Source organism: Dufourea novaeangliae, unplaced genomic scaffold, assembly GCF_001272555.1.
Source record: "Dufourea novaeangliae isolate 0120121106 unplaced genomic scaffold, ASM127255v1 scaffold84, whole genome shotgun sequence".
In the NCBI taxonomy this organism is placed as follows: Eukaryota; Metazoa; Arthropoda; class Insecta; order Hymenoptera; family Halictidae; genus Dufourea; species Dufourea novaeangliae.
Window position 1 is genome coordinate 1,495,220 of NW_015373964.1, and position 25,156 is coordinate 1,520,375.

Sequence of the window (25,156 nt, forward strand, 5' to 3'; positions counted from 1 at the left end):
AGAAATATCTGATCCCAATGACTTACAGTATAAATAACTATGCTCTTTTTCCATACTATTCAAATATTAGGTGTACCAATAAATAATCCGCTATTTGTGTTCAATGAACTGGCAACATGGTTTAAGTTTGAAACATATTTCTACCCTCTTCTCCTTTCAAATATCAGTGAAAGCACATAAGCTTCTGATTTTCTCGAAAATAAGTGCTGAATTTGATAAAATATAGTGAATTACTTATCGATACACCCAATATTTTGTACAACAAAAAATTCACCCTCTGTCATGCGAACTCAACTGACGATTCCATCTATAAAAATGTATAATTTCTAAACCAACTGCTCGAACTAATACGTAAACCGACTGTCGTTTACACATTTTTCCTGTGCAAACACGGATAGTGTTTTTGATAGGTGGTTATTCATTATGTGTCTACGTCCGTGTGCCTCCATTTATACTATGGCGTACGTTTGTATTTATTCATCCCCTGAATGTGTTTCCGCTCGTTTTAATCAGCAAACGGATGGTTGCTTCTATTTACGAACGCACCCATATAACACACGTAAGACCGTCCTATACCTGTGTCCGTCCGTATAAACCTGACTCTACCCTACATAAATCGTCCGGCGTGCGCCTGTATACGATACACTTGGCAGATATGTTCATAAACATGCATGCATCTTCTATGGTATTCATCTGCACGTGAATCGTTCTTCCGTCTCTCGGTGGATGACTGATACTGATAGACCGTGTTCACCGGTGGTTGTGGCATGAATGGACGATCGCTCGCTGAAACCCGAGATTCAAATTTTCGATGAAGAAAATTCGAAGTGTTTGACAGATAACGAAAACATAATTTTAAAATTGGTATACATTACTATCCATAAAGGTAAGAATCGACACTTTACTGTGAAATCCGCTGCAAACTCTTAATTTTTTAAATTATTTCACGATCCTCTTTAAATGTTACAATCTTCATATTTTGCAAAATTACATTTAGAAGATTGTTCATAAAGGCAAAAACAAAAATAGGAATTTTGTTCTTCCCTTAAGTATCTTATTGGGTTCAAACGAAAATAGAAAACTTGTTCCATCCGACGAAAGTTTTGTTTTTATTGTATTTCACAGAGACCTATAAGCTATAAATGCCTAAACTTCGCAGTCCAGTTATGAAATTAATATGTATATTCTCCTTTGGAACGACACGTGACCCTAGCTTTTAACACGCTGACTGCCACATTGAAAAAGACCGTACATAGCCGGACACGCTTTATTTCGTTTTCAAGATATAAATCGTAGAATTAGTTAATAGAAATTGTGATCTTGTTTTAAATTATTGTAGCTGTATTTGAAAAAAAAATTGTAACGGTATTTAAATACTTTAGTCTTTTTGCAATGCACGTGTCACCCATATTTGGGAGACATGGCAGTGTTAATTGCAATCTACGTGCATCGTTTTCATAAAAGGAAATTCCTCTGATTGACATTTGCAAAAATATAGCTTGTTATCTGTATTTTCTGCATTACTTCATAAAAGAATAATATCAAACCGAGTACAGTAATAAGAAACTCGAGAACGCATAAAAATTGTAAGACCAGACACGAAGTAACACAGATTAAACTCATATAGAAGAAATTACTCAGAGGGAATGAAACGATTAAAATTATGACCCGATAAAGTGCAAGAATCAACTCTCCAGCTGTATTCCCTTCATACATATAGAACCGTATTATCTACATTTAATGCATCTGTAAATAATTTCTGCATTGATCCCGTTAACCCGAATATTTTCCTCGATCGCCCCCTGATCATCCGCCCCTGATAGCCAGCACCGTTCATTGTACACGCGATACAGGTTTGATTGTGTTCGTGGGCGACCTATCGAAGTCCTCTCCGACTGTGTTCTCCCATCTATGTATTGGGGTGGGTGGACAGGGCGGTTGGCTGCGTTTATGAGGGCGCGGGCCCGAAATTGAAAAGCACCCCAGCGAGAGGTAGGCGAGGGTGGTCGTGCAGCAGTCATTGACAAGCGAAAGACCGTATCAGAGGGTAATCCTATTGGTGGACGGCAGCGTCGCGACGTCCAGGCGTCATTGGTTCGCCTCGGAGCTATGGGGCGTGGCCACGAGGCGCCCTAGGTGGGGACGGTGGATGCCTGGCTGGAGCCCTGGCAACGATTACCGGAAAACCACAGGGTCGTTCGACAGGGAATCCAGCATGGCGGACATGGCAACCCCTCCGGCTGAATTCACTCACCACCATTCGCCACCCCCGCGGCTATTACCGAGGCCACTACTTGCCGACTTCACCGCTAAACCTGGCTCTGCCCGGTGGATTTCGCTCGATTTGTCCAGGGGAACACTTCAGGAATCGGAAGTTCGATCGAACGATTAATTGCTCCGTTAACTGATCTTTTCAAATACCCGACTCTTTGACCGGGCTACGCGGATACAAGACGATGTTAGGAAAATTGCTATCCTCTTCTATTCTATACGCTTATTACTGTCTGAACAGAAGGATTCGCTCCCGAATTATTATATTTTAGTTATTATTCTGTAATGTCTCCCATTCTTTCGAGTCGTAAGGATTCAGTAGGTAGTACATGTAAATAACTTACGCTTCATCGTAAGAACTACCCTTAGGATTAATGTGTAACTATTCAACTCCGTATGAAATATTAAAAGCAACACATTTGCCTGACTCTTCCTTCAGGAAAATAAATGAAATCATTTAAATCCTACATTCCAAATTCATCGGACCCCTTTGACTCGCATTTGTTCTAAGAAGCATTTTTTCCAGCGCGCTGAGAACTGCATCGCCCCGTAGCACCGTCGGTGCATCTGATTCCAGGCGGCGCCTAGCGTTTCCACCTCGATCCGCGCGAAGGGTTGCTGGGGTGGTGTGCGCGGGGGGTTGGCGGTCGAAACGAAGAAAGGAACGGAAGCGGGAAAGAGAGGGAGAGAGAGCGAGTTTCACTACCACGTAACCAACGATCAACAATTGCACGACGTTCAGTGGGTGAAGGTAGGCGTCGTCTCGTGGTACGATGCCCGCGAGGGTGGGGGGTCGAAGCGTCGTCGGCCAGGCGTCAACCGGGGCACGGAGGAGTGCGCGCAGGCGCCGCGACGAGCGTCGTCGGCGAAGCGCCGCGTCAAACGTGCCGGCTATAGGTTAAATCCTCCCGCTCCTCGTTTTTGTTGTTTTTCCGGCGTTGCCTCCTGATCCCGCCTTCAAAAGTGCCAACGGACCAATCGTGTTAGCTGGTTGCTCACGGGACGCGATCGGGCTCGTCGGTACACCCATCCGCAGCCGCGAAACGACGGGAGACCAACGCGATACGGGACGATCGTCGAGCTGATGTCGATCTCTCGTCGAGATACCGACTTCGAGACGTCATCTGTCGTCGTTGGCCTCCCTGACACGGCAGCGGGAATCTTGGCGCTACGGGTCCCGTGTTAAAACGATCCGATCGACGACTCGAGGACAGTCGTCGCGAACCACCCGTTGGTGTATCAGTGGACCGGACTTATAGAATATTAAACCTTCGCGGAAATTAGTGTGAGAATTCGTCAGGTATCGGGGTGATTCCGGACTGTTCTTGGACTATTGGTGTGCGCAAGTGATGGAAAAGTGAGCTTTTTGGAGCTTAGCTGACAGGTGAGATTTTAATGGTGATTTACCGATTGAAATCTTTGACGAAGGCTTGTATGCAGGACGATGATGTTAGATTATGAACGCTTCAATGATTGGTCTTGTACTAGAGTTGAGCGCGAAATTTTTGAAAGCATGATGCCTGTGATACTGAACTTAGTTTGTCGTCAGAGATTGTTTTAGGGTAACTTTGTCTTAAAGTCAAAAACTTATCGTTTTCGATTTTGCACCTCTTTTGCAGGTATTTTTACGTGAAATACCTTTTTTCGTAAAAATCAACTTAACAATTTACAGAGCAAGCATTTTCTGACTTGGGACACAGTTACCCCGACAGAGTCAAAATCAATGCAACTTAGGGTATGTTTTATGTTACTTTGTTACTTCTGTTCTGTTAATTTTTACGAATATTGCATAGTAATATTTGTGGATTACAACATGTTACAGTAAATTGTTCGAATTCCGCGAGGTATGCGTATTGACACACCATGAACGGAACAACGTCGATCACAACTTCAGAGGATCACCATCAACATCAGCAACAGCAGAACGATGTACCATCAGACCGTCCAAGAAGCCCTACTAGTCCGCTGAGTATTCGACACGGTAAGTAGTAATACACTATTACATGCTTTTGCAAATTTAAAAAATATTACGGAACAATGTTCAGTATTCAAAAATGTGCTTCCGCTACTGAACATTTTTTTTTAAATAATCGTAAAGAAGTAAAAAAGGGAGATTGTAAGCGTTCAAGAGTAGCGTCTTGTATACTTTGAAAGCAACGCGAGAATGTTTCGTATGTTTATATAAACAAGATATTGTTCTTAGATTTTTTGACAAGTGCACGCGCAAAAAGAATAAAACGAACGAAAATACCTATGGTATACAATGATAATACGATGTGAACTTATTTAAGATTAAAAGACAAACTGCACTCGAGTGCAGGAAGTTCAGTGTGCACGCAAGCAAAACATAACTGGATAAACATTTCTTAATGTTAGCAGTATCCACATAGCAACAAATTACGTATACTTTCTCCTGAAAATTTCTGAATTTTTGCATTTCATTATGAAGTACTGAATGAGAACCGTATTTACTGGTATCTGCGAAATAAAATCCTCAATTTGTTTCATCGAATGAAGTATACTCTAGTTTGTAAACTAAATTTGTATCAATTATTGTCTGAATCATAATTAGATTGCGGAATTCATGCATTTATAATAGATGTAACTGAGTAAAGGCATAGAATCTTTAGTAACGTGAAATGCATTTTCTCTTTTTTTACGAAAATCATTTATTCGCAACAAATTTCGATTCAATTCCAGTTCTTGTAAATTATTTGTTATTGTACACTTATTTGTATTTGTATCATAATGTATCATGATGTAGTCAAACCGAATATGATGAATGAAATAGTGAAGCGTCAATGAATGTAAAAATATTATTTCAAATGCTAATCATCTTGACAAAAGTTCACTTCGTCTGTTTACAGAAAGTGTCACGAAATTTGGTTCGATAAATGAAAATATTGTCGTTCAACAATATTCAAAGATAATAAAATTATCAGTATTTATTATTTAGACACAATGTTTAATGCATAAATGTTTATATCGTGTGTACATTTAAGAGACAGGGTATGCGTAAATTCACTCTGACGCACTTTTGTGTCAATTGTAGCTCTAGGGTCGTGTTGGAAAAAGGGGGATACAGCACGACCCAACGAAATTATGTTGTTAGAGTAATCGAATCTTGTCTGACCTAAAGAATTTATTAAATGAAAACAAAAAATCTTGCTACGTGAACAACGTGTTTGAATTAGGTGTCGCCAGGAATAAATCTTCGTTAAGATACTCTAAAACTATTTTAAAATGTTTTTAATATATTTTGACGGTGAAATTTGTCACTGTTTATTATCTTTTCAGACAATTCCTCTTTAATTTCAAAAGCGTTTATGTCGACATAACTCAAAATCCAATGCTATCCCAACAGAATTTCTTAGGTGTCTCTATTCAGGATTTATATTGCATTGTTGACTTATTTAAACCATAAAAATGGACACCATTTTCCGCCGCCATGGTACGACGCAATATACAATTCTAGCATCTCTTACATAAAAACATGAACTTCCTGGCTTTACTGTCGATTACGTAAGCACGAAGATAGTCACCCCATACTAAAAAATACAAATCGTATTCTTTGAACGTCCACCGTAGAATGCACTCCGCGATTTTGATTTTTTATGATCATTCCTCAGAGTTGGGCACAATTTTGTTCGAATAATACATAGTGAAACGCAACGGTATGTAAAAATGTAATCCTGAAGTTTAATCAGTCAATGAGATTAAGTAATTATTTGCTAAATGTCTACTCATTCCATGTTTAATCAAATAAAAATTTCGTAGTACCTCATTTTATCTTTTATTCGTTATTTGAAACTATTTAACTAAATAATGAATTTGTCATGTCATTACTATGGCAAATTCCTTTCCTGAAACATACTTACCATAAAAAAACATTCAGAAAAAGACTGATGATATAATCTACAGTAATCCACGATCGATGCATACACAATCTTCTTCGACCAATAATGAAAATACTGTACTTAACCCTCATGCACGGTTCAATAAGTATTTGCATTGCTATTCCTTGACTTAAACTTGGTCTAAACTAAAACCGGATTAAGGAGACTTTCTCATTAAACCAATCCAAACATAAATAATTTTTAAGATTCTGTCTGTACAAAAGTATACAACATATAGTAAAAAAAACGTTGCCTTTATTTTCCCATTCTTCAGATATGTGAACAAATGTTTTTCTTTTAAGTTCTTGTAGTGTTGCGATTTTTTAAATGTCGCCCAGTGCACTGCTGCAAAAAGAGAGGCGTTGAGAGTGGCTAACATTACTCGACGTAGGATTGCTTGAAATAAAAGAAAACCAAATTCTTATATGCTATATCAATGACTGTCGTAAACTACTGGTGTTAACTTAATTTCCAAATTACTCCGACGAAGAATGTAAGCAATGATTAAAGTCTGAGTTTAGATCGAATTGACCCGAACAATACACAATGGTTAAACAACAATACATCTTTTTTTCTTCAATAAAAAAACCACTTCATGCGTCAAAAACTATCACGGAACAGATGTTCAAAAACGAGAATCAGGTCGATATCAAATACAATCCCGGTCGTCGCCGGAATCACCGTATCTCCCTAATGCGGTAACAATTAGTCGCGAGTGGGCGGGGATGGCGAGAAGAGGAGGGTGACCAAAGTGGTCGCCGGTAGTTACGAAATCCCTTCTTTTTTTTTTCGAGCTTTTCGGCCTGCAGCATCCCCTTTCGCTGGTACGTCATTCCGTGCGACCCCACCGTGGTTCCTCGATGATCCCATAATACGGGGGCGCAGGTGGCGCCTCGCCATCCGCCAGCATTGATATGCTAATGAAATTTGACGCCCCTGCTTTCCCTGTCGGCCGTTATATACACACGCAGGACACTATATGTAGGCTCGGGGAGTTGGCGCGCGAATCCCAGGCGTCGGCCGGCCACCATACGGCCGTATAATTTTTTCGCCTCTCGTTTAACCCCTGGCAGTCGCGGCATTTCGCGAGCTTCCACTGAGATTTGATTACTCTAATGGCGTAACGTTGTCGCGTGTACGTGGCGGTGCGTCTCGCGACGACTATGGCCGTACGGTGAATTTATGGTCAACGATTGTCAGTCGGACCCTGTACATTCCCGAAATTGTACGATCGAACGTTATTAATAAATTCTTCCAATCCCGATAATGGAAAGTGATACGCAAATCGTAGACGATAAATTTGTTTCCCTTGATTTATAGGCGGTGAGAGTTGTGAGATTGTTTTATTTCGATAAAAGTACTGTCAGCGTGGAATTTGTGGAATTTATTATGATTGAACGTCTTGTTTATACACTGAACACTTTGGTACTGATTATGATTCTACGTAGAACGGAGGAAAACTGTTGTATAATAGTTTTATGCTTGTCAAGAAAATCTACGTCAGGATGTTGCTTTATGTAATTTCTATTTATCTTAGCAGCTACTGTAAAGTATTACTAAAACATAATACTATTACTCTTCGTCACAAAAAAATCTGCATCTAGTTTCTTTCGAAAGAAGAATATATTTCTGGACCTCTGAGTCTATTAAGTTACACTTTTCAAACTCTAGAGGAGAACATATGCAAAATGCAAAATGATTAGAACCGATCGGTAAGAATTTAACGAAAAACAATCACTATCTTCAAACAACTGAATGGACTTAAAACAAGTTCCGATATGTAGAAATCATGAACATTGCATTATGTCACTTATGTGATGGACTTTACACTGTAGGTATATCTCGGAACAAAACATGGACTTAATATCATTTCTACACTATTATACTGAAAACTAAACGACTTAAAACAAAATAATTTTTATCATCGGAAAGAGATTTAAAAAGTAGAGTCTGGAGTATAGATTTGTGTTACACAACTAAATATAGTCGTCTTAGTTGATTCTAAAAACGTGCACGTAATATTCATTTGTGACGACTCCTCGACGCCATTTTGAGAATTGATTTCACAGATCGTAATTTGTGCCTCTCTGTGCACGTTCGCCGGGATTAGGGTGTTAACGAGATCGAAAAGCCGACACGCTTAGGAACGTTACGTGAGTTGCATTAATAAGATCGTTCTGGTTTCATCCCCCGTGACTATAACGACGAAACGATACGATTCAATTCTTTCTGGTGAGTCTGGATCATACGCGGATTAGCCAGCGATTTGAACGTGCCCCACGGGCTAGATCGTTGATTATGATAAGAGATACGTACGTACCTCTTTATTTAATACGACAAAAACGTTTGAATTTTAAATCGAGGAAGATCACGTGCACGAAACTTTTATTACTTAAGCCGCAGTTACGTGTGCAATAGATAATCTTCAGTATTTGCAAGTAGAAATAGTAAGTAATGGCTGGACATCTCACAATCAGCCGTCGTATTCAGTAGTACGAATGCATAATGAATATTCAAAATCGATACTCTCTACAATGAAGATTCGAGTAAAACAATATCATCGACTATTGTTGTTTTACTTTTACAAAAAAAGGCACTTGCATTTCGAAATATTTTTACAACTTATTTGTAACAATTGCTTCCATGAATCCTTCTTAGTATTAGATTATCAACGTTTATGCAGATTTACGATTTTACAGACTAATTTACAAGAAGAGGGCTTAAACATAATTTATTTTTTAAGAAATATAAAATGAAAACGTTCTTAAAATCTATCAATTGTTCTTCTAGGAACGATACGATTAAATTAACACTAGAACTACTAAACCAGTCAATATTATTGGACACTACGTTAAAATGTTACAACAATACACTTTCTCAGATTGTTTGAAACTTTTATTACGATATTAAAGCGAAGAAATCAGTTAATGTACAAACTTGTAAATTTTAGAAAGTTCGTCATGTTTATCGATCGATCAAAGTAGATATACGTTATCGTCGGTAGTTCCAGTGTTAAGAACCAAATGACAATTCATGTAGCTTTGCTGAAGTTTCTGTTGCATTACAAATTGGAAAATTCGCGTATGATATACATGCATAAAATCCGCCACCAAGTAATATCTTTTGAGGGTTCGCCGGATTGGTTTCAGATAAGTCTATTGACTAGGGCACAGTAAAATTATTTTGCAGTGGGTTACGTGCCGGGACCCCTAACCCTCTGTATCGACCTGTTGTCGATTCGCATGGTAATTCGAACGGATCCTATCTGACCCCGTGGCATTAACGAGACCGGAACGAGTTTTCGATCGGGTACGAGGTAGTCGACAAATACGATTCCAGGGAGATCTCGCGCCTCGTCGGGGTTGGCAGCGTGACTAATAAACCCGGAGTGGAGAAGCGAAATCACATTTCGTTGATCACGCAGATGTTCGCCGGTCTACGATCTCTTTGTGCCCTCAGTGTCCAATTAATGTCATTAACGAAAGAAACTTATCGAAGGAATTTATTTTCCAGTTAACTGACCCCCTATTAGGTTGCTCTTTATCGTACTGAACATTATGTCAATTTATCTTACCTGGAAACATTTTACCCGTTCCACTTGAAGGATTTATGCTAGACTTTATTATTAAATAATTAATCCTTTAAGCGGGGAAAGAATTTTCGCCATGTAAACTATTTGACTATAAAAAACTGATCACAATATTCCAATTTTTAAACTTAACCGAACACAAAAGGTGTGTTTTTTTTTATAATATTATTCAAATAAATTTTGCACAAACGTACAAACCAAGGCGGATAGATCCCTTCTCTTCACTAAAAGGTTTAATATACAGTGGGTACAAATAGTATTTGTGCATACATTGTTTTTGTTAGGTACATTATTCCTTTTCTATAGGCAAATTGTTTGGGACTGATGACATGATTGTGTAGAGGCATTGGACATGATTTTGTAAGGGTTTCACTCGCTAGTTACACTGTTCTGTTTTGTCTCTTCTCTCTCGTTGACAGTTAGCTGTATGATACAATGGGGAATGAAGTTGTGTGTACGAAGAGGTTTACAAACCGTGATCATCAAAGTTAAGCGATCAGACTTCGTTAGTATATACTATAAATAAAAATAGGGGAATCATGTTATATAAATATAGAATCGGGAATACTTTGTTGAAAAGTTATGAGGAAAATGTTAAACAGGAAAGGAATGTTGGGATCATTCGTTCTGATTTGATCAAGCCTATTCAAACATATATAAGTATGCAAATACTTTTGTGTACTCACTGTACTCAAATACATCTGAGCGAAGAAATTCCAAAACATTTCCTTTTATAATCTCGAATGTTTTTATGGTGTCTGATTTTAAAATTGATATACAACTAAGATATATTTTTGAAAATTATGAATGTCATTAATTTAAGTGAATTGTAATCAGTAGGATTTTAAATAATTCATTCATCGTTTGACGAAGACTTCGGAGGGTTGGTACTGACATTAAATATCGAAAGTAAATCCTTCAATTAAAGCAGTTAATGGAACCAGAAGTAGAGAATACTTCAGGGGATGAATCAAGGGAAATATCATTTAATATTCCCCGTGATGGTATCTTCTAACTTTTGTCCTTCTTCTATTCCCTTCTGAAGATATTTATATACATATTTATGTTGTCTCATCTTTAGTTTCTACGGTTTTTCCGAACTCATTTCTCGATGTAAATACTGTTTGCCCTCTATTCAGTTACTAAGCCTTTAGGGACGCGTAAAAAAAGCCGCTTGTTCCATGGGGATAAAAATCGTCATAACTCGAATAGTGATTCCTTTTAAAAAATCCATCATTTCTATAACTTTCTCTTTCACTGAAATAATTTTCTTATATGACATACTGAATACCCATTTTATTATCATTTATATACAATATCTCTTCAATTGGTTATGTTTTATAATAACACAGAAGCAGAAACACGTGATATTATTTTGACAAGACATTTAAAAATATTAAATTGTGGGAAATATAATCTTGAACTATTTCTTAATCTGCTTTGATTTGTGACTATACGAACCACAGAGGTTTGTAACGAATAATTTTTTGTAATATTATTTACATGTATATCTTGACGTCGTAATCTCAATATTCCCTCAATCTCTAGTTACTGAAACATTAAAATTTTCCTTCCAATGTACTTCATACACCTTAGAATTTACATACAGAATATTGAACTGAAAATAAATATTCACCTTGACCATCAGTTTTCCCTCAACTAGTCGTATTTTATGAATGTTTATCGATACTCGCAAAGGATATTTATAATTATTCTGTATCAGCCATTCGATCGATCACAAATCTTACAAAGACCGGCCAGTTGGCTCGTAAATCCTTCACGGCGATCCCTAATACTACCTCCGAGCGTGCAATTATTTTATGCGTGAACATTGTATTCGTCGGCTCCGCCTCATGAGAATCAATCAAGAGCAGAGATTCTACTGTGCACCGTTTGGGGTTGGTCACATGGACCCACGAGAGAGATTTCTGGGATTAACAGAACGAAAACCGCCAGCTGATCGAAAACGGTGAATCAAGTTCGATCGTGAAGAAACTGTGCCTCCATCTCAAATCCAAAGTGTTCAATAGAAAACAATTCTTTTATTAATTAATTCCTTCTTACACATGTAGAAAACGGAAAAAGAATTTTTCAAAAAAGGAGTTCTCGGTTCCTTGTTGCCGACATTGATTAGACCAGAATGATGATTGATTGTTGTTATTGCAATGACATACTGGCTATTTAACGATGAGTAATTTCATTCAAAATTTCACTACTCTGACTGCACTTCTCGATAAGAATATTTCAGCCACAAATGCTTGCTGACGGAAACAAAAGCCGGATCCGACGCGAGTGCATCTGGTTAACAAAGTTTCGACAATTGTGAAAAGTCTGTTCACGCGATAAAGAAAATAATTCTTGAATCCGGACGTTAAGCTAGCAATACTTAATTTATATTCTCTTCAAGTGTCATTTCAAGGATCGTTAATTTTCAATAAGAAAATATTAAAATACATATAGGTACAACTAACAGCAGCGACAGTAGTCTTTATATTAACCAAACTATTATTTATTTTACACAACAATGATAAATGTAACCCGTAAAATTTTTGTTCTAAAATACTTCTCTGGGTATGCTTGTCGAACAGAAAAGTTCACAGAAAAACCATTTGCTTCCAGACTCGGGCGAGAGCAGCGTAATCTCCCCAGGCTTACCAGAACGCTACAGTCCTTTAGGGGCCACAGGCTCGACCTCTAGTCACGATCCTTACGCCTCGAGGTCGGTGCAGGAGTGCCCGGTCCCTCTTTGCCGAGGTATACCGACGGATTTCCCGCTGGCTCGGTCACCGTACTTAACCGCCCTGGGAAACGGTCATCCCCATTTGCTGGGACAGGTCCAGCAGCAGCACCCGCAACAGCAACAACAACAGCAACCGCAGCACGGCAGCAAACCGCCGCGCAGCCTCGGTTTGATATGCGTGGTCTGCGGCGACACCAGTTCCGGTAAACATTACGGGATTCTGGCCTGTAACGGGTGCAGCGGCTTCTTCAAAAGAAGCGTCCGACGGAAGCTCATATACAGGTGAGTCTAGATCACATCTTGTTATACTCCTCACCAAGATATAGCAGGGTCGTAATCGTTCAAGCGAAAAAGAACACGCGTTTCGAGGATCATGACATCCATTTAGGAGATCAAAGGGGAGATAAGGCGCTCGACCGACAATGTCGATTCAGATTCTAAATACTTCTGAATTGTTTATTGTTTAAGACAGCCTAGAAAAAGTTAACGTTCATTCAAATATTTCAAATATTAAACAGAATTTACAACTTTTTCTGTATTATGCATGGGACCATACAGCTGCTAACCGCACACGGAACTCTGCGCGGCGCTATCAATAGATGTCGCCATTTAACGTGATAATTTACGACCACGGTATATCTTGGAGAGGAGGACTATACCTCCTGGGTCCAAGTTAACCCTGGAAAAGATCCAACATGGGGTGTTCTTGTTACTATTTCTGTCCTCCGTTCTAAGGTCGATATTAATATCATCAGAGTATGTCGAAGAGGTCGGGAATAAGGGGTGGTAATCAGAAAAATGGCGAAAAAGAGTGTTGCGTTTCGTCTTAGAACCAACAGGAAGACTCATCAGCAGGGCTATACCTGGTGGTCCCTGCCTTAGACGTATGGGAGCAGAGGATGTATTTGGGACGTGTACATTAATTAATATAGAAGCGAGCACGTAAGGAAATAGTAGACCTCCGTCGGTGGATCCACGACCTCACGTGACAATCTTCATAACTTCAATTTCCAAGCTGAATCGGAAACAGATCTTGTCACCTTTTGGAAAGCTCTTCTTTCGTAACTCCCAACGGTCCCTGGGAATACAGACCTCGAAAAATCTTAGCAGAGCCCAAAGAAGCTTCCCTTTCGATGACGGTTTGCATGCCGGTCACGCGTACAAAACGGACCAGCACGGCGGCAGCTCTCCAGCAGAATTTATTTTTCAAAGAGCGTTTCGCGGGGGGTTAATAATTTGTACATCGAGTCCTGTATCTCCTCGAGAGGCTTAACCCGCACACCTACGGCGTCTGTTATCGATAGTCACGTACACGTAGTCAAAGGGATACCACGCACACTGGTACGAACGGCTGGCGGGCGTATGTGGCCCAGCGTAAAACGGATCGAGCGTATCAGACAGCGATTCCGAGTTGAGAGGGATCCGATGGAGATGGATGGCCGTTCCCAGGGGATGGTAATAGTATGCCGTATACACGGAGCCGTGCCGGGTTAGGTGGATAGGTCCTCCAGGGTTCAACATTATGCCGTTCCGCATTGTTGCCTGGTATTACGATGAGCCCACTCGACTTGGACCACATGGCGCCACTGGCTGGCCGGTTTGACATTAAACGCCATAGGAGGATCGGTTGACTAATTTCGATTTGATATAAGACCGAGCTTCTGGTCTCTTGCGGGGCTTTTTCAGATAGTTTTTGAATTAATCTCTATAGAGGATGCAGTGGTACTGATGATACGAATGTAGGCTGATTTCTTATGTAAAAGTAAGTCGATATTGTGGAATATGTTTCTTTTCCACGCGAAGCTTGGAACATATTTTCGACTGTCATTAGGGTTTGAAATAAGTAGAAACGGTACGAAAGAAATAGACACAGCAATCGAGCCGTATTAACCCCTCGAGCAAGTAGTTATGCACTGACAAATTTATGGTGCAAGTAGTTATTAATTTAGAGGAATTCATTGTTCCGCAGTGATTTTTTTAACGTTTCATGATATTAATATAACATGAATAATCAATTTAATATATTCATTTCATATATTTACCAAGCAATAACTTTATCCGATATACATACTATATCTCGTTTTTAGTATTCTATTTGTTCATATTGATGATTGCTAAAATTCAAATAATTCATTTGGTAGTCAAATTATTGCGTGAACTAAACCCTGAGACAGTTTGTAACATTAGAAAATTTGAAAATAATAACAATAACGCGCTTTTCCCTATTTTAAAGCATCGAAAAGTTAATGAACACAATGCTGCTGGCATTATCTTAAATAACACGCGAATTTAACTATTACCCAACCCTTACTTCCTTGAAAATAAAGACTTGAATAAAAAGAGAACTACATTTTATCCATTTCATTATTTCCGTTTATTATCATGAACAATACCGTACCCTATACTATAAACTTCTCTTAATACAATAGAAAATAAAATCTATATAAAATACTGTTCACCGTTGCAGTATTGAATCAATATAAAAATGAACTGAAGATCAAATACTATACCTTTACGTTGCCACGATCTAACATCATGTCCCGTTTAACGCGTGTTCATTCTTCGCTACCAGCTATTGTCGAACATTGTCGAATGGCCGTAACGCGGTAAAAAGTGAAGAGCCTCCGCACAGATAACCAATTACTCGTAGAGGGGGAACGGATCGCGACAGATGCGCCCCGACGTGATGCGCCGCGGAGGCGCATCGACCATAATCGTCGGATTACAGTCCAACTTCACGGATCGGTTAGATGCAATTAAATAGATCGTGCATAGTCCAGATTGTGTCGAGTGTTCGCACCAGTCCCCATCGGGCCACACTCGAATTTCGCGCGCAATGAATCAGCTTACCTCTCCACGATTGATAGACGAATGTTTCTCTAATAAGACTTCGATGACGGATTTCTCTTCAGATTACGAACCGTATTAGATGCAAACTAATCCAATACTGACTTGGCCTTCTGAATGGGATACAAAAGAATAATGTGTACTTAATAATCTGTCTGTATAGAGTTTAATTTTTAATGCAGTTTTAGGAGATATTCATTAGCTGTACAGTAATTTAGATATAAATTTTGAGATAAACCATAAATAACAGCTACGATTGTTTTTACTGTAATTCTTAAACCTATGCTGTCCTATATTATTCCAATACACGTTTCGAATTTTAGTGATCCTCGATATGTAAAGAACATAAATAGTATCAATACTTCAGTGTTGTAAATATACCATCCAATTAAAGTATTAAAATTTAGTTAAGTTACATATTAGTATGCAAGTGTCTGTGTAGAAGCCCTAGAATACTCTGAACCGCAAAGGGTTAACGCATCTTCACTAAATCTTTCCAGTCATTGAATCGCTTGTTCTTCTTTTCTACAGTTTGTCCCAACAACTAAGCTTCTATTTATAATACAGTCCCATCTATAACTTCGCTACAATGATTACAATTCTCCACCATCGACTATACTTCTTTGGCGAAACGAACGACCTTGCATCCCCACGCAGAGATCTCGTCGGACCTTCTTGATAGCAGAGGGGTTAAGTCATTGAATCGATCGCTCTTCTTTTCTACAGTTTGTCCCAACAACTAACCTTCCATTTATAATACAGTCCTATCTATAACTTCCCTACAATGATTACAATTCTTCACCATCGACTATATATATAATTCCATTTATAATACAGTCCCATCTATAACTTCGCTACAATGATTACAATTCTTCACCATCGACTATACTTCTTTGGCGAAACGAACGACCTTGCATCCCCACGCAGAGATCTCGTCGGACCTTCTTGATCGCTGAGTAGGGAGTTAAGTCATCGAATCGTCCAGGGCCGCGATCGACGGGCGTGATAACAGGCAGCACATGTTTCCGGTAACTCGATGAAGCAAACAATGCCGTCCGGCCGAAGAATAGAGAGATGCGTAAATAAATGTATGATGTGGTTCTGAAGGGTGAATACCGGGGGGTGTAGTACGAGGGTGATGTATCCCTTCGTGTTGCACCAGGAGAACCGCGGCGGGGAGGCCTACCAAGCTCCCGTGGAAGGTTCGCTGGGGTGTGAACGCAAATCAATTTGCGAGTGGAACCCCGCTGGCAAGACAGCACGCCAGCCACCCTTCGGTGCCCTTCGTACTCCACCGCCTCGGGACAAGATAGTTCGAGGACGGTAGTGTCCTTTCATCGCACGGACTGCATCGGGCCGCCTCCTTGTGAGTGACGTTAGTTAAAATCGCGCTAACGGAACATTCGCCGGGAATCGATCGACATCCCCGGCCGAACGATCGAGCCTCGGGCTATTACTCCTGAATCACAGCTCTGGCCGATTCTTTCACTCTTTTTTCACTTGCATCAGGTACTGTGAGAATTGTTGACTCTTTATTTTCTTAGATCCTGAAAGGCTTGTTCTGGTTGTTATCATTTGTAAGAAGACTTCTGTAATTTATAAATTGCAAGCGTTTGTATAGGGATCTATGGTCTTTTAGTTTAGGATGATTCATTAATAGCGGAGTCTATTTTAGTTAACTCTATATTTAGTCTTTCTCTTTTTTCTTTTAATCCATCAACTGCTATAAACGCTTAAGTCTTAATTTTCTCGGGTGAATTTTTGTTCTGTTTGGTATTATTTGCGGTGAGACTTCCGTAATTGATATATCGTGAGAATTTGTGTGGAAATTTATGATTTTTTAGTTTAAATCGATTCTTCGATAGAGGCTTCTACTGCGACACATATTTTCGAGACCCTCATTTAACTTTTTCGTTTGTGAAAACTAGATTGTGAATTTTATGTATTTATGGTACACAGAAACGTGTGAAGCACAGTTACATCGTAACGTTAACACTTCCATTGCAAAGAGGCTGGCGTATTTAAATACCGTTACAATATTTTCGTGTTAAATGAATATCGTAGTATAATTTAAGACAAGACCAACGGCATAAATGCATCTATTTCCCACGATTTATGGCTGAAAAAAACGAAATGAAGTGTGTCTGGTTACGTATGGCTTTCTTCACTGTGGCAGTCAATGTGTTAAATGGAGGCTTTATTTTAATTTTAACTTAATGAATTCCTTGATCGGCAATACACATTTTCTTATTAATTGAATTTACCAAAATGGTCTCTGTCTAATAATAACTCAATTATGCCAAAGATTATTCGTTTGACACAATAGGGAGACACGCGTATCTCAAACAAATATGTTCTGAAATTCATTTAGAATGACTTGTTAGGTTCGAAAGAGACTGAAGAGATACCTTGGCCAATAATATCCACCTTTTGATACTAAAGGGCTGACAATTGTGTACTGTTTGAAACACTTATATTATATGATATGGGAATGTGCAAGATACAACATAACAAGGACTTAATTAAAACATAAGTTCTTATTTTACTTCTTTCATCTCGAAATTCTAAATGCAAGATACAAAGCTGTGTACAATTCTTGTTTGTCTAGAACGGTCTTCAAAGAATTCATGAAAATTGTGACATGTTATTTAACAGATGAATATTCATAAAAATTTCAGCATAGCATAAACAAATATTATTTAAATGTATAATTCGACTATTATTCTTGTTACATCTTATGAGCATTACCTATTGTATATGTATATTTTATTATTTGACGATTATTATACGATATTCATCGATTAAAGATAAAATTTTATTGTAAACTAAACACAGCATTAAAAATATAGCCATAAAAATAATAATTAAACAATTTTCATGAATAAATTATCTGAATAGAATAAATGGAAACCGAGAAACTCGCGTTCTAGTGGATAAATTCTGCTCGATAATTTCTGTGTCGAATGCTCGATGGCGGAATAGCGGAAAGGAAAAGAGGAAGGCGGCTTAAAGTCCCTAAGAAACGAAGTACCACGGAGACTACCGCGGGATTGGATGAAATTAAGAGGGATAAGAAGGTACGTGACCTCGGCACCGTCGCCTCTTTACGTTAGTCAGCTTGAGGGGATAACCAGGTTAGCCGAACAATGAAAGTAATCGAATTTAACGCCAACTCCTGAGTGTGCAGCCAGGATTTCCGGCAAGTGCGCTCGAAATTTCTCGCCTTTCCGAAAAGGGACGAGAGACACCAAGTTACCGTCGTCGGTGAAACGTCATCGTTGACGATCGATCGATTCCGACGAGGAGAGAAACTTTTACCGATCGATAACGAGCAACTGGAAACCTTGTATTCCAGAAGAACTTAGATGAATTTCAAATTGTAATTTCTTATTGGATGAATCCACCTTTGTATGGGATGGACGTTACAGGACGTGGCTAAAATTCTAAGAATAAAAATTGAAGAAAGTCTACTTATTTATTTATATACGGGTATATAACCGTTTAGTATACAATCCAGTTAGAATTAGTCAATTGTAGACAACAATGTGTTGTACATTGTATGCCTAAAAGAGGCTTGGAAACTAAAGAAGTCCAGCGATTTACATAATTTATTGACATTCACAATTATACGGTTAATACACTTATATTGACTATAATTTGTGTGATGGGCCTCCCGAAATAGTAGGACGTGATTTCTTCTAGATGACGCTGACGTTATCAACATAAAGTGAGATAGGATATCAGGGCAAACGATGACGCCATTAAGCACCTCATGTGCTAATAGTAAGTCAAATGGAATACTTCTGCGTTCTAGAGACTATAATTTTTATTGATTGTATATATAAAAGAAATCGTGGTCGTAAATCGATATTGGACGACTCATTCGATGAGCAGCTAAACGCAAAAATCGATGCTGTGTACTCTGTTGTTATTAAAATATTAATTTTATATGACAATGGAAAGCTTGTGTCGTGCGAAGGTTCTTAATGTTTGGAACCTTCTTCTATGTTTCGAAATATTTTATGTTCAGATGTCAAGCCGGTACCGGAAGATGTGTCGTGGATAAAGCTCACCGAAATCAGTGTCAAGCGTGTCGTCTGAAGAAATGCATGCAGATGGGAATGAATAAAGACGGTGAGTAATTACATTTGAAGTTTACGGGAGGATTTTATACCATTCCACGGAAAATTGTTCATCCTTTCTTTTCTTACTTCGTATTCTTTCTCATTTATCCATTTTAAGGAATATTGTTAATCAAGAAATTAGAGAACAAAAATTGAAGGGTTGTTCAACACATTTGGGATGACTTCTCTTTCAAATTGCTATATTTAAAGGTAACAGATATTAAAAAAATTATGCCTTATGCTTACTATGCGTCTACTATTGAAATTAATCTATTAAACGATGAAGTTATTCGAAATGTTCGGATACATACGACAAGCATATATCTGAATTTTCAAGTTAAGAACCAGTTTAGAAAGAATTATTAAACTCCTTTATCTTAAACAACTATCAGACAGCATTTATATTGAATAAAATGATGTTTCATCAGCGGAAGAAATTTGTTTTAAATAGAAACAATTTTTTTTTGTTCTGTTACGTTTTAAAGAACATGTCTTTTCCACTTCATGGATGTCATACGGTGAGCATAAATCAACTTCTTTCTACTGGAATATACAAATTGATTGTTTCTAACGATTCTACACGAACATCAAGGAAAATTACTGTATACGATATCTATAAATATTTTCAATCTGAAAATAATGAAATAAGGGGAACAATGATTCCTCTTCAAAAGAGTGATAAAACGAAATTTGGAGTATCTACCAAGTATAACTATTGTATTTACGCGTTTCATAATTACTAATTATTTTTTTTCATAGTAAAAATTTTAGAAGAAGAATACTAAAGACTTAACACTAGACCTACCGAACCCTTCAAAATGACGGATTCCAGATTTTCTATTTTACAATTATTGAAATCCTAGAGATACTTTCGGAATTTATGTTAACCTCGAATTTCTTATACACTTCATATAACAGCATACCAAGCTATATATTGCATTGTATATTACACGTATTAATATATTACACAATTTAACTTAGCATACATTCAATGCTGGTAGTTCTAGTACTAAGCCTTCTGTTATGATACATCAATCCGTAATACGCACTGCAAAAACATCCACCATACCAAAAGTAGAAGAAATTTTCACAATCACCTCTTGCTAGAAAACTGAAAAATATCTGATTCGAGGGTCACCCACTTTCTGATAAGTTGAAGCCCTCGCTTCTTCAGCTCGATGGACAAATCTCCTTCCTTCGCAAGAAGGAAATATCTATTTCAGTGTTCGTGGGTGGCGTCGTTCCTGGGACACCGGTTATCGATACATTAGATTACCCGTTGTCGCAGGTAAACCCGTATTGTGGGAATCAATCAAGGCTCCCGCGTCCCCTCCCCTCGTGACCGGGGACGAACGGAAATTCGAGCGAGGGGCCTTTATGCTCGCGACATAAATAACTGGATAAAGGGCTGGGGTGATTGGTGCAGGGTAGAAGTCTGCTTCTGTGGTAGCGTGTTCGATTCAACTCTTAATGCCTCTCAGCCAACCGTGGGCGCACCTGCCACGGCAAAAGAGCATTTCCCTCGTGTCGCCGTTTCTTCTCTTCTTCTTCTGCTTCTTCTTCCTCCCTCGTGAAAACTCCTCCAGGAATCCGGGAACTTTCTTATTGCCGAACTTGACGTCGTAAGAAGAAATACTTCCAATTGGATCCCGGTTCCCTTGACGACCGGGACGACGATGTTTCTATGGAACGTCGCTTCTTCCCGGGGAATTAGATTCTCGAGTGTCGGGAGTTACGTTCGACGCTGACAAAGCTGAACGATCTTCTTTCGGCGACGAGATTTCGATTACTTACAGATTCCGTCTCGTGATTTCTATCGCTATTTGTTAATTGTTAAGGGTAATTTGTAGGAATTCGCGAACAGCCTGCATCTTGTGAGTAGACTGCGGATTTTATGCATTTATTGCATACGTGTATGTATCAGACTTTAATAATACTTATTGTTAGTACATGTATTGATATATTTCCAATGCAATGGAACCATCGATGTAGAAAGTCAGTCTCTGCTTATGTCGGGTTTTCTAAAATTCATCTACAAAAGTTTGAATTTGCATAAACATCCGCAGTGTACTTACGAGTACTGTAATTGGTTGGATAGTAGGTGCAAGTCGAATTTTATCACGAAGATTGTAGATCCGAGATATTTCGAATAGATGCAGATCTCTGCACGTTCGTTCACCATCTTATGCGAGGCGTACCATTCAACTAGTTCATCTGAATCACTTTCTCTGTTGTGTCAGGTTTAAAAATTTCAAGGTTTATAGGTTTCTTCTTCAAGGTACACAAATTTTTTTCTACGAAAATTGCTGTTAGTATCATTTAACGAAAGATTTCAAAGGAAATTCAGGGTTCAAGTTTACCAGTCGAACGACGGATAGTCGGACAGCAAGACGGGAGACGGAGTCGGCTCGCTTTTAATTTTAAATAACACTATATTTAAAAATACAGCATTCCTTTATACAAAGTATGCAATATAAATATAACTGTACTACGCAATATATATTTACACAACTTACAATTATTAGACGTGATGATGTTTTCTAGTCAACGTAGGAAAAATTGCATCAAATCGAAGATGAAACAGAGTACCATATTCATATTATCATCGCTTTCGTTTACACGATGTTGGAGGATGTTCCCTATACGAGATGTTCCAACTAAAAATATAGTTAAAGTCTGTACCATGGTTGGGCACAATTTCATTCTAATAATACGTAGCAAAAATAATATGTACTGTCTAAGAGCGTCATTCTGACCTTTAAACTGTTAATAACAAAAAATGACGCTAAATGTCTACTCATTCAAGAAGTACTATTTTATTATTAAAATTAAAGTTCTCCATGTTTAATCAATGAAAAATGGCGAAGTGCCTTTTTTCTATCTTTTATTCGAAATTCTTTATCTGCATAATCAATTTTCCCATCTCTGATCCGGAGTAAAGCTGTTTGCCTCAGTTTCATTGCTCCTTGACCTAAGTAGATATCTTATAACAAAGACAGCGGATTTTTATACAAAACGACATTTTATCAAATAATTCATAAAGACCAAATGCATGAATTTCTTTCTTCCTTTACATACCTGATTAAGGTCAGAATAAAATAGAAAACTCGTTAAATCTAATGGAAGTTTTGTCTTTTATTGTATTTCACAAATATAAATGTAGACTATAAATGCATCAAATCCGCAGTCTACTTACGATAATAACAGAATACAGGTCAGAATTGATCTACCTTCGTCGGCGAGCTGTTAAAAATGAAAAGCGTTTATACAGAAGCGTTACAATTACCCCAAAGATAAAACGGAGCCGCCTATGCCGGCATATCCAGCTTCAAACGTGGAATCATTACACAAGCCGTTCCACGCAGAATTACCGCGGTTATTACGGTCGTTTAATGAAAATCGGTAACCGGGGCGGCGAGGCATAAAGTAACAGCGCGCGTCGATTTGGCGGCTTTGCCGCATGCGGGGCCGATGCGGTTCGCCGCGGCAGGCGAAACGACGCTCGGCGTCGTAAACACCGCGGTCGTTAGCGACGGTCGCGTGGCCCTCGACGAGCCCCGAAGGGTTAATTGGGGGAAATAAACGTATGCAACGTGCGCCCAATCCGTGGACGCGAAAATCTCCGTACACCAGTCGATGTCTCTTTCGTCCTTTTTTTTTTCTCTCGCGAAGGACAGACACATGAAGTACATCGGAGGAGAGACAGAGAGAGAAAGAACGCACTCGTATATGAATTGTGTCATAACGGTGTGTCAGACAGAGATGGTGATGCAGAGAGCGAGAGAGAAAGAGAGAGAACGAACGAGATGTCGGAAGAAGCAAAGTGAAAAAGGGAGGCAGACCTCCCACGGTGAGCTTCACGCAAATGAGTGTGAAACGATCTGTAAAAGGGCGTTTATCTCTCCCGGTGTGAAACTGGACGGCGGAGACATGAAAATAATGGGAAGGGTTCGGACAGGCAGCTAGAAGTCTTTATTCATCCAGCGAAAAGAATTAACGATTGTTTTTTAGGGACATTAAGAGGATGGACTGTTACCCTTTTAGAGCAGATTTTCGATTACTTGGATACCAGATCGATGCTTGTTTTATTTTAATCTCCTTGATTTATGAGCGAATTAATTCTTTGGATATCAATAATTGTTTCGAGTATCTTGGATGAAAGTTATGAATATAATTTCGAAGGAATACTGCGGGGGCTGCGTTATTAACACTAGAACTATTAACGAGAAACGTATACCTATTTCTATCGGATGGATAAGTATGACAAACTTTTGAAAATATAAAAATTTAAAAGTTAACTAATTCCTTCACTTTTATATTGCAATAAAAGTTAAATTGTTACAACATTTTAATCGTCATTGCAAGAGTAGGTATACCAGCCAGTCATTTTGACTGTGTCGGTAGTTCTACCGTTAAGTAACGTATACATAGAATCGGATACAATCGCTAGAAATACTGTAATACCTCGATACTCGACCAACTGTCGTCGAGCTGTATCCCAATGACTAGATAACGTCGCCGAGCAATTGCATACTGATTTCATTTATTCGAGCAACTGTTGGTAGGCAAAGAGCTAACCCTTTCGCTACGGTCCAGTTGGCCGCCAGTATGCAACCACTGTACGGGACAGTTGAATTGCGAGATTATGCTCTGCCGCAAACAGTATAACATCTGCTTAATTAGTGCATGTACCTAGTTACCGTAATTAATTAAATTTTAGTAAATTCTTAACCAAATGAAATTTTGACGGTTGATTATTATAGTCACATTTAGTACGCAACTAGTGCTCGACGTCGTATGAATATAGTCACGCTTATTGTTAATAAGAAAAGGGTTAAACAGAATATATCTGTCGCGTGTTTTCCTCTCAGAGTGTTTAATTTAATGCATAGTTTATTTCTAATCAATGAATAATTCAAAAATACCTGTATTTTAACCTACAGTCATTCAACTGTCGTCATACAATGTTCCCAGCAATTGTATCCCATTTGATACGCTAGTTTGATAATCGAGTAATTTCAAATATTTCAAATTCAGTATTATTCAAGTTGCAAGCAATCATTCACGAACGATTAAATGCCTTCAAGACATTCTGATAATGGAACAAATACTATTATTGACAACTCAGAATACTAGTACAATAAATGAAATTAGTGTTATGTTAATTCCATTCGACCTATTATTACATTTTATTCCTCTTCTTTCCTCTTATTCTCAAAGAAAATAAAAAGTAGCTTGCTCTTATACGCGTCTGATTTTCGAAGAAAAAAGAAACTCGTACAGTTTAACAGATAATTGCGAGGTGACCATAAAATCAAGCGAACAAACTACCAAGCGGACTGAAGAGTTAAAAAGACAAAAGGGAAAGCACGAGAGTGCCGGTAACAACGGGGAAGAAAAGTTTTTCCCGGCAGAAAAGTGTATACGCGCGGCAGGGCGTTTATCTTTCCCCGACGGCGACGTCGCGGCGGCGGGGTAAACGGTGAGAAAAAGTGCGAGAACGGGGTTGAAGGGAGCAAAGGAAGGGAAGAAACCGCGTGAAAAAGGGAGACGCCGATGCCAAAGGCTTGACGAAGTAGGAGGATCCTATTAAGCCGCTCAGCAGGCAGCACGACGCTGGTAAAGCGAGCCGCGGCACGCTTTTTATTATTACGAAATTACCGCGCACCCGTGGCCGCACGGTAAAAGG

General features: G+C 38.8%; 1 protein-coding gene across 1 annotated transcript in view; it reads left to right on the forward strand.

Moving 5' to 3' along the window:
• The first annotated feature begins 4,134 nt into the window (after positions 1-4,134).
• The window catches only part of LOC107186692 (photoreceptor-specific nuclear receptor-like), a 33,809-nt gene continuing 12,787 nt past the window's right edge, over positions 4,135-25,156 (forward strand). Inside the window, exons 1-3 of the mRNA XM_015574624.1 lie at positions 4,135-4,252; positions 12,376-12,778; positions 19,374-19,477. Coding sequence (XP_015430110.1) covers positions 4,135-4,252; positions 12,376-12,778; positions 19,374-19,477 — 625 coding nt within the window. The remainder of the gene's footprint in view (positions 4,253-12,375; positions 12,779-19,373; positions 19,478-25,156) is intronic.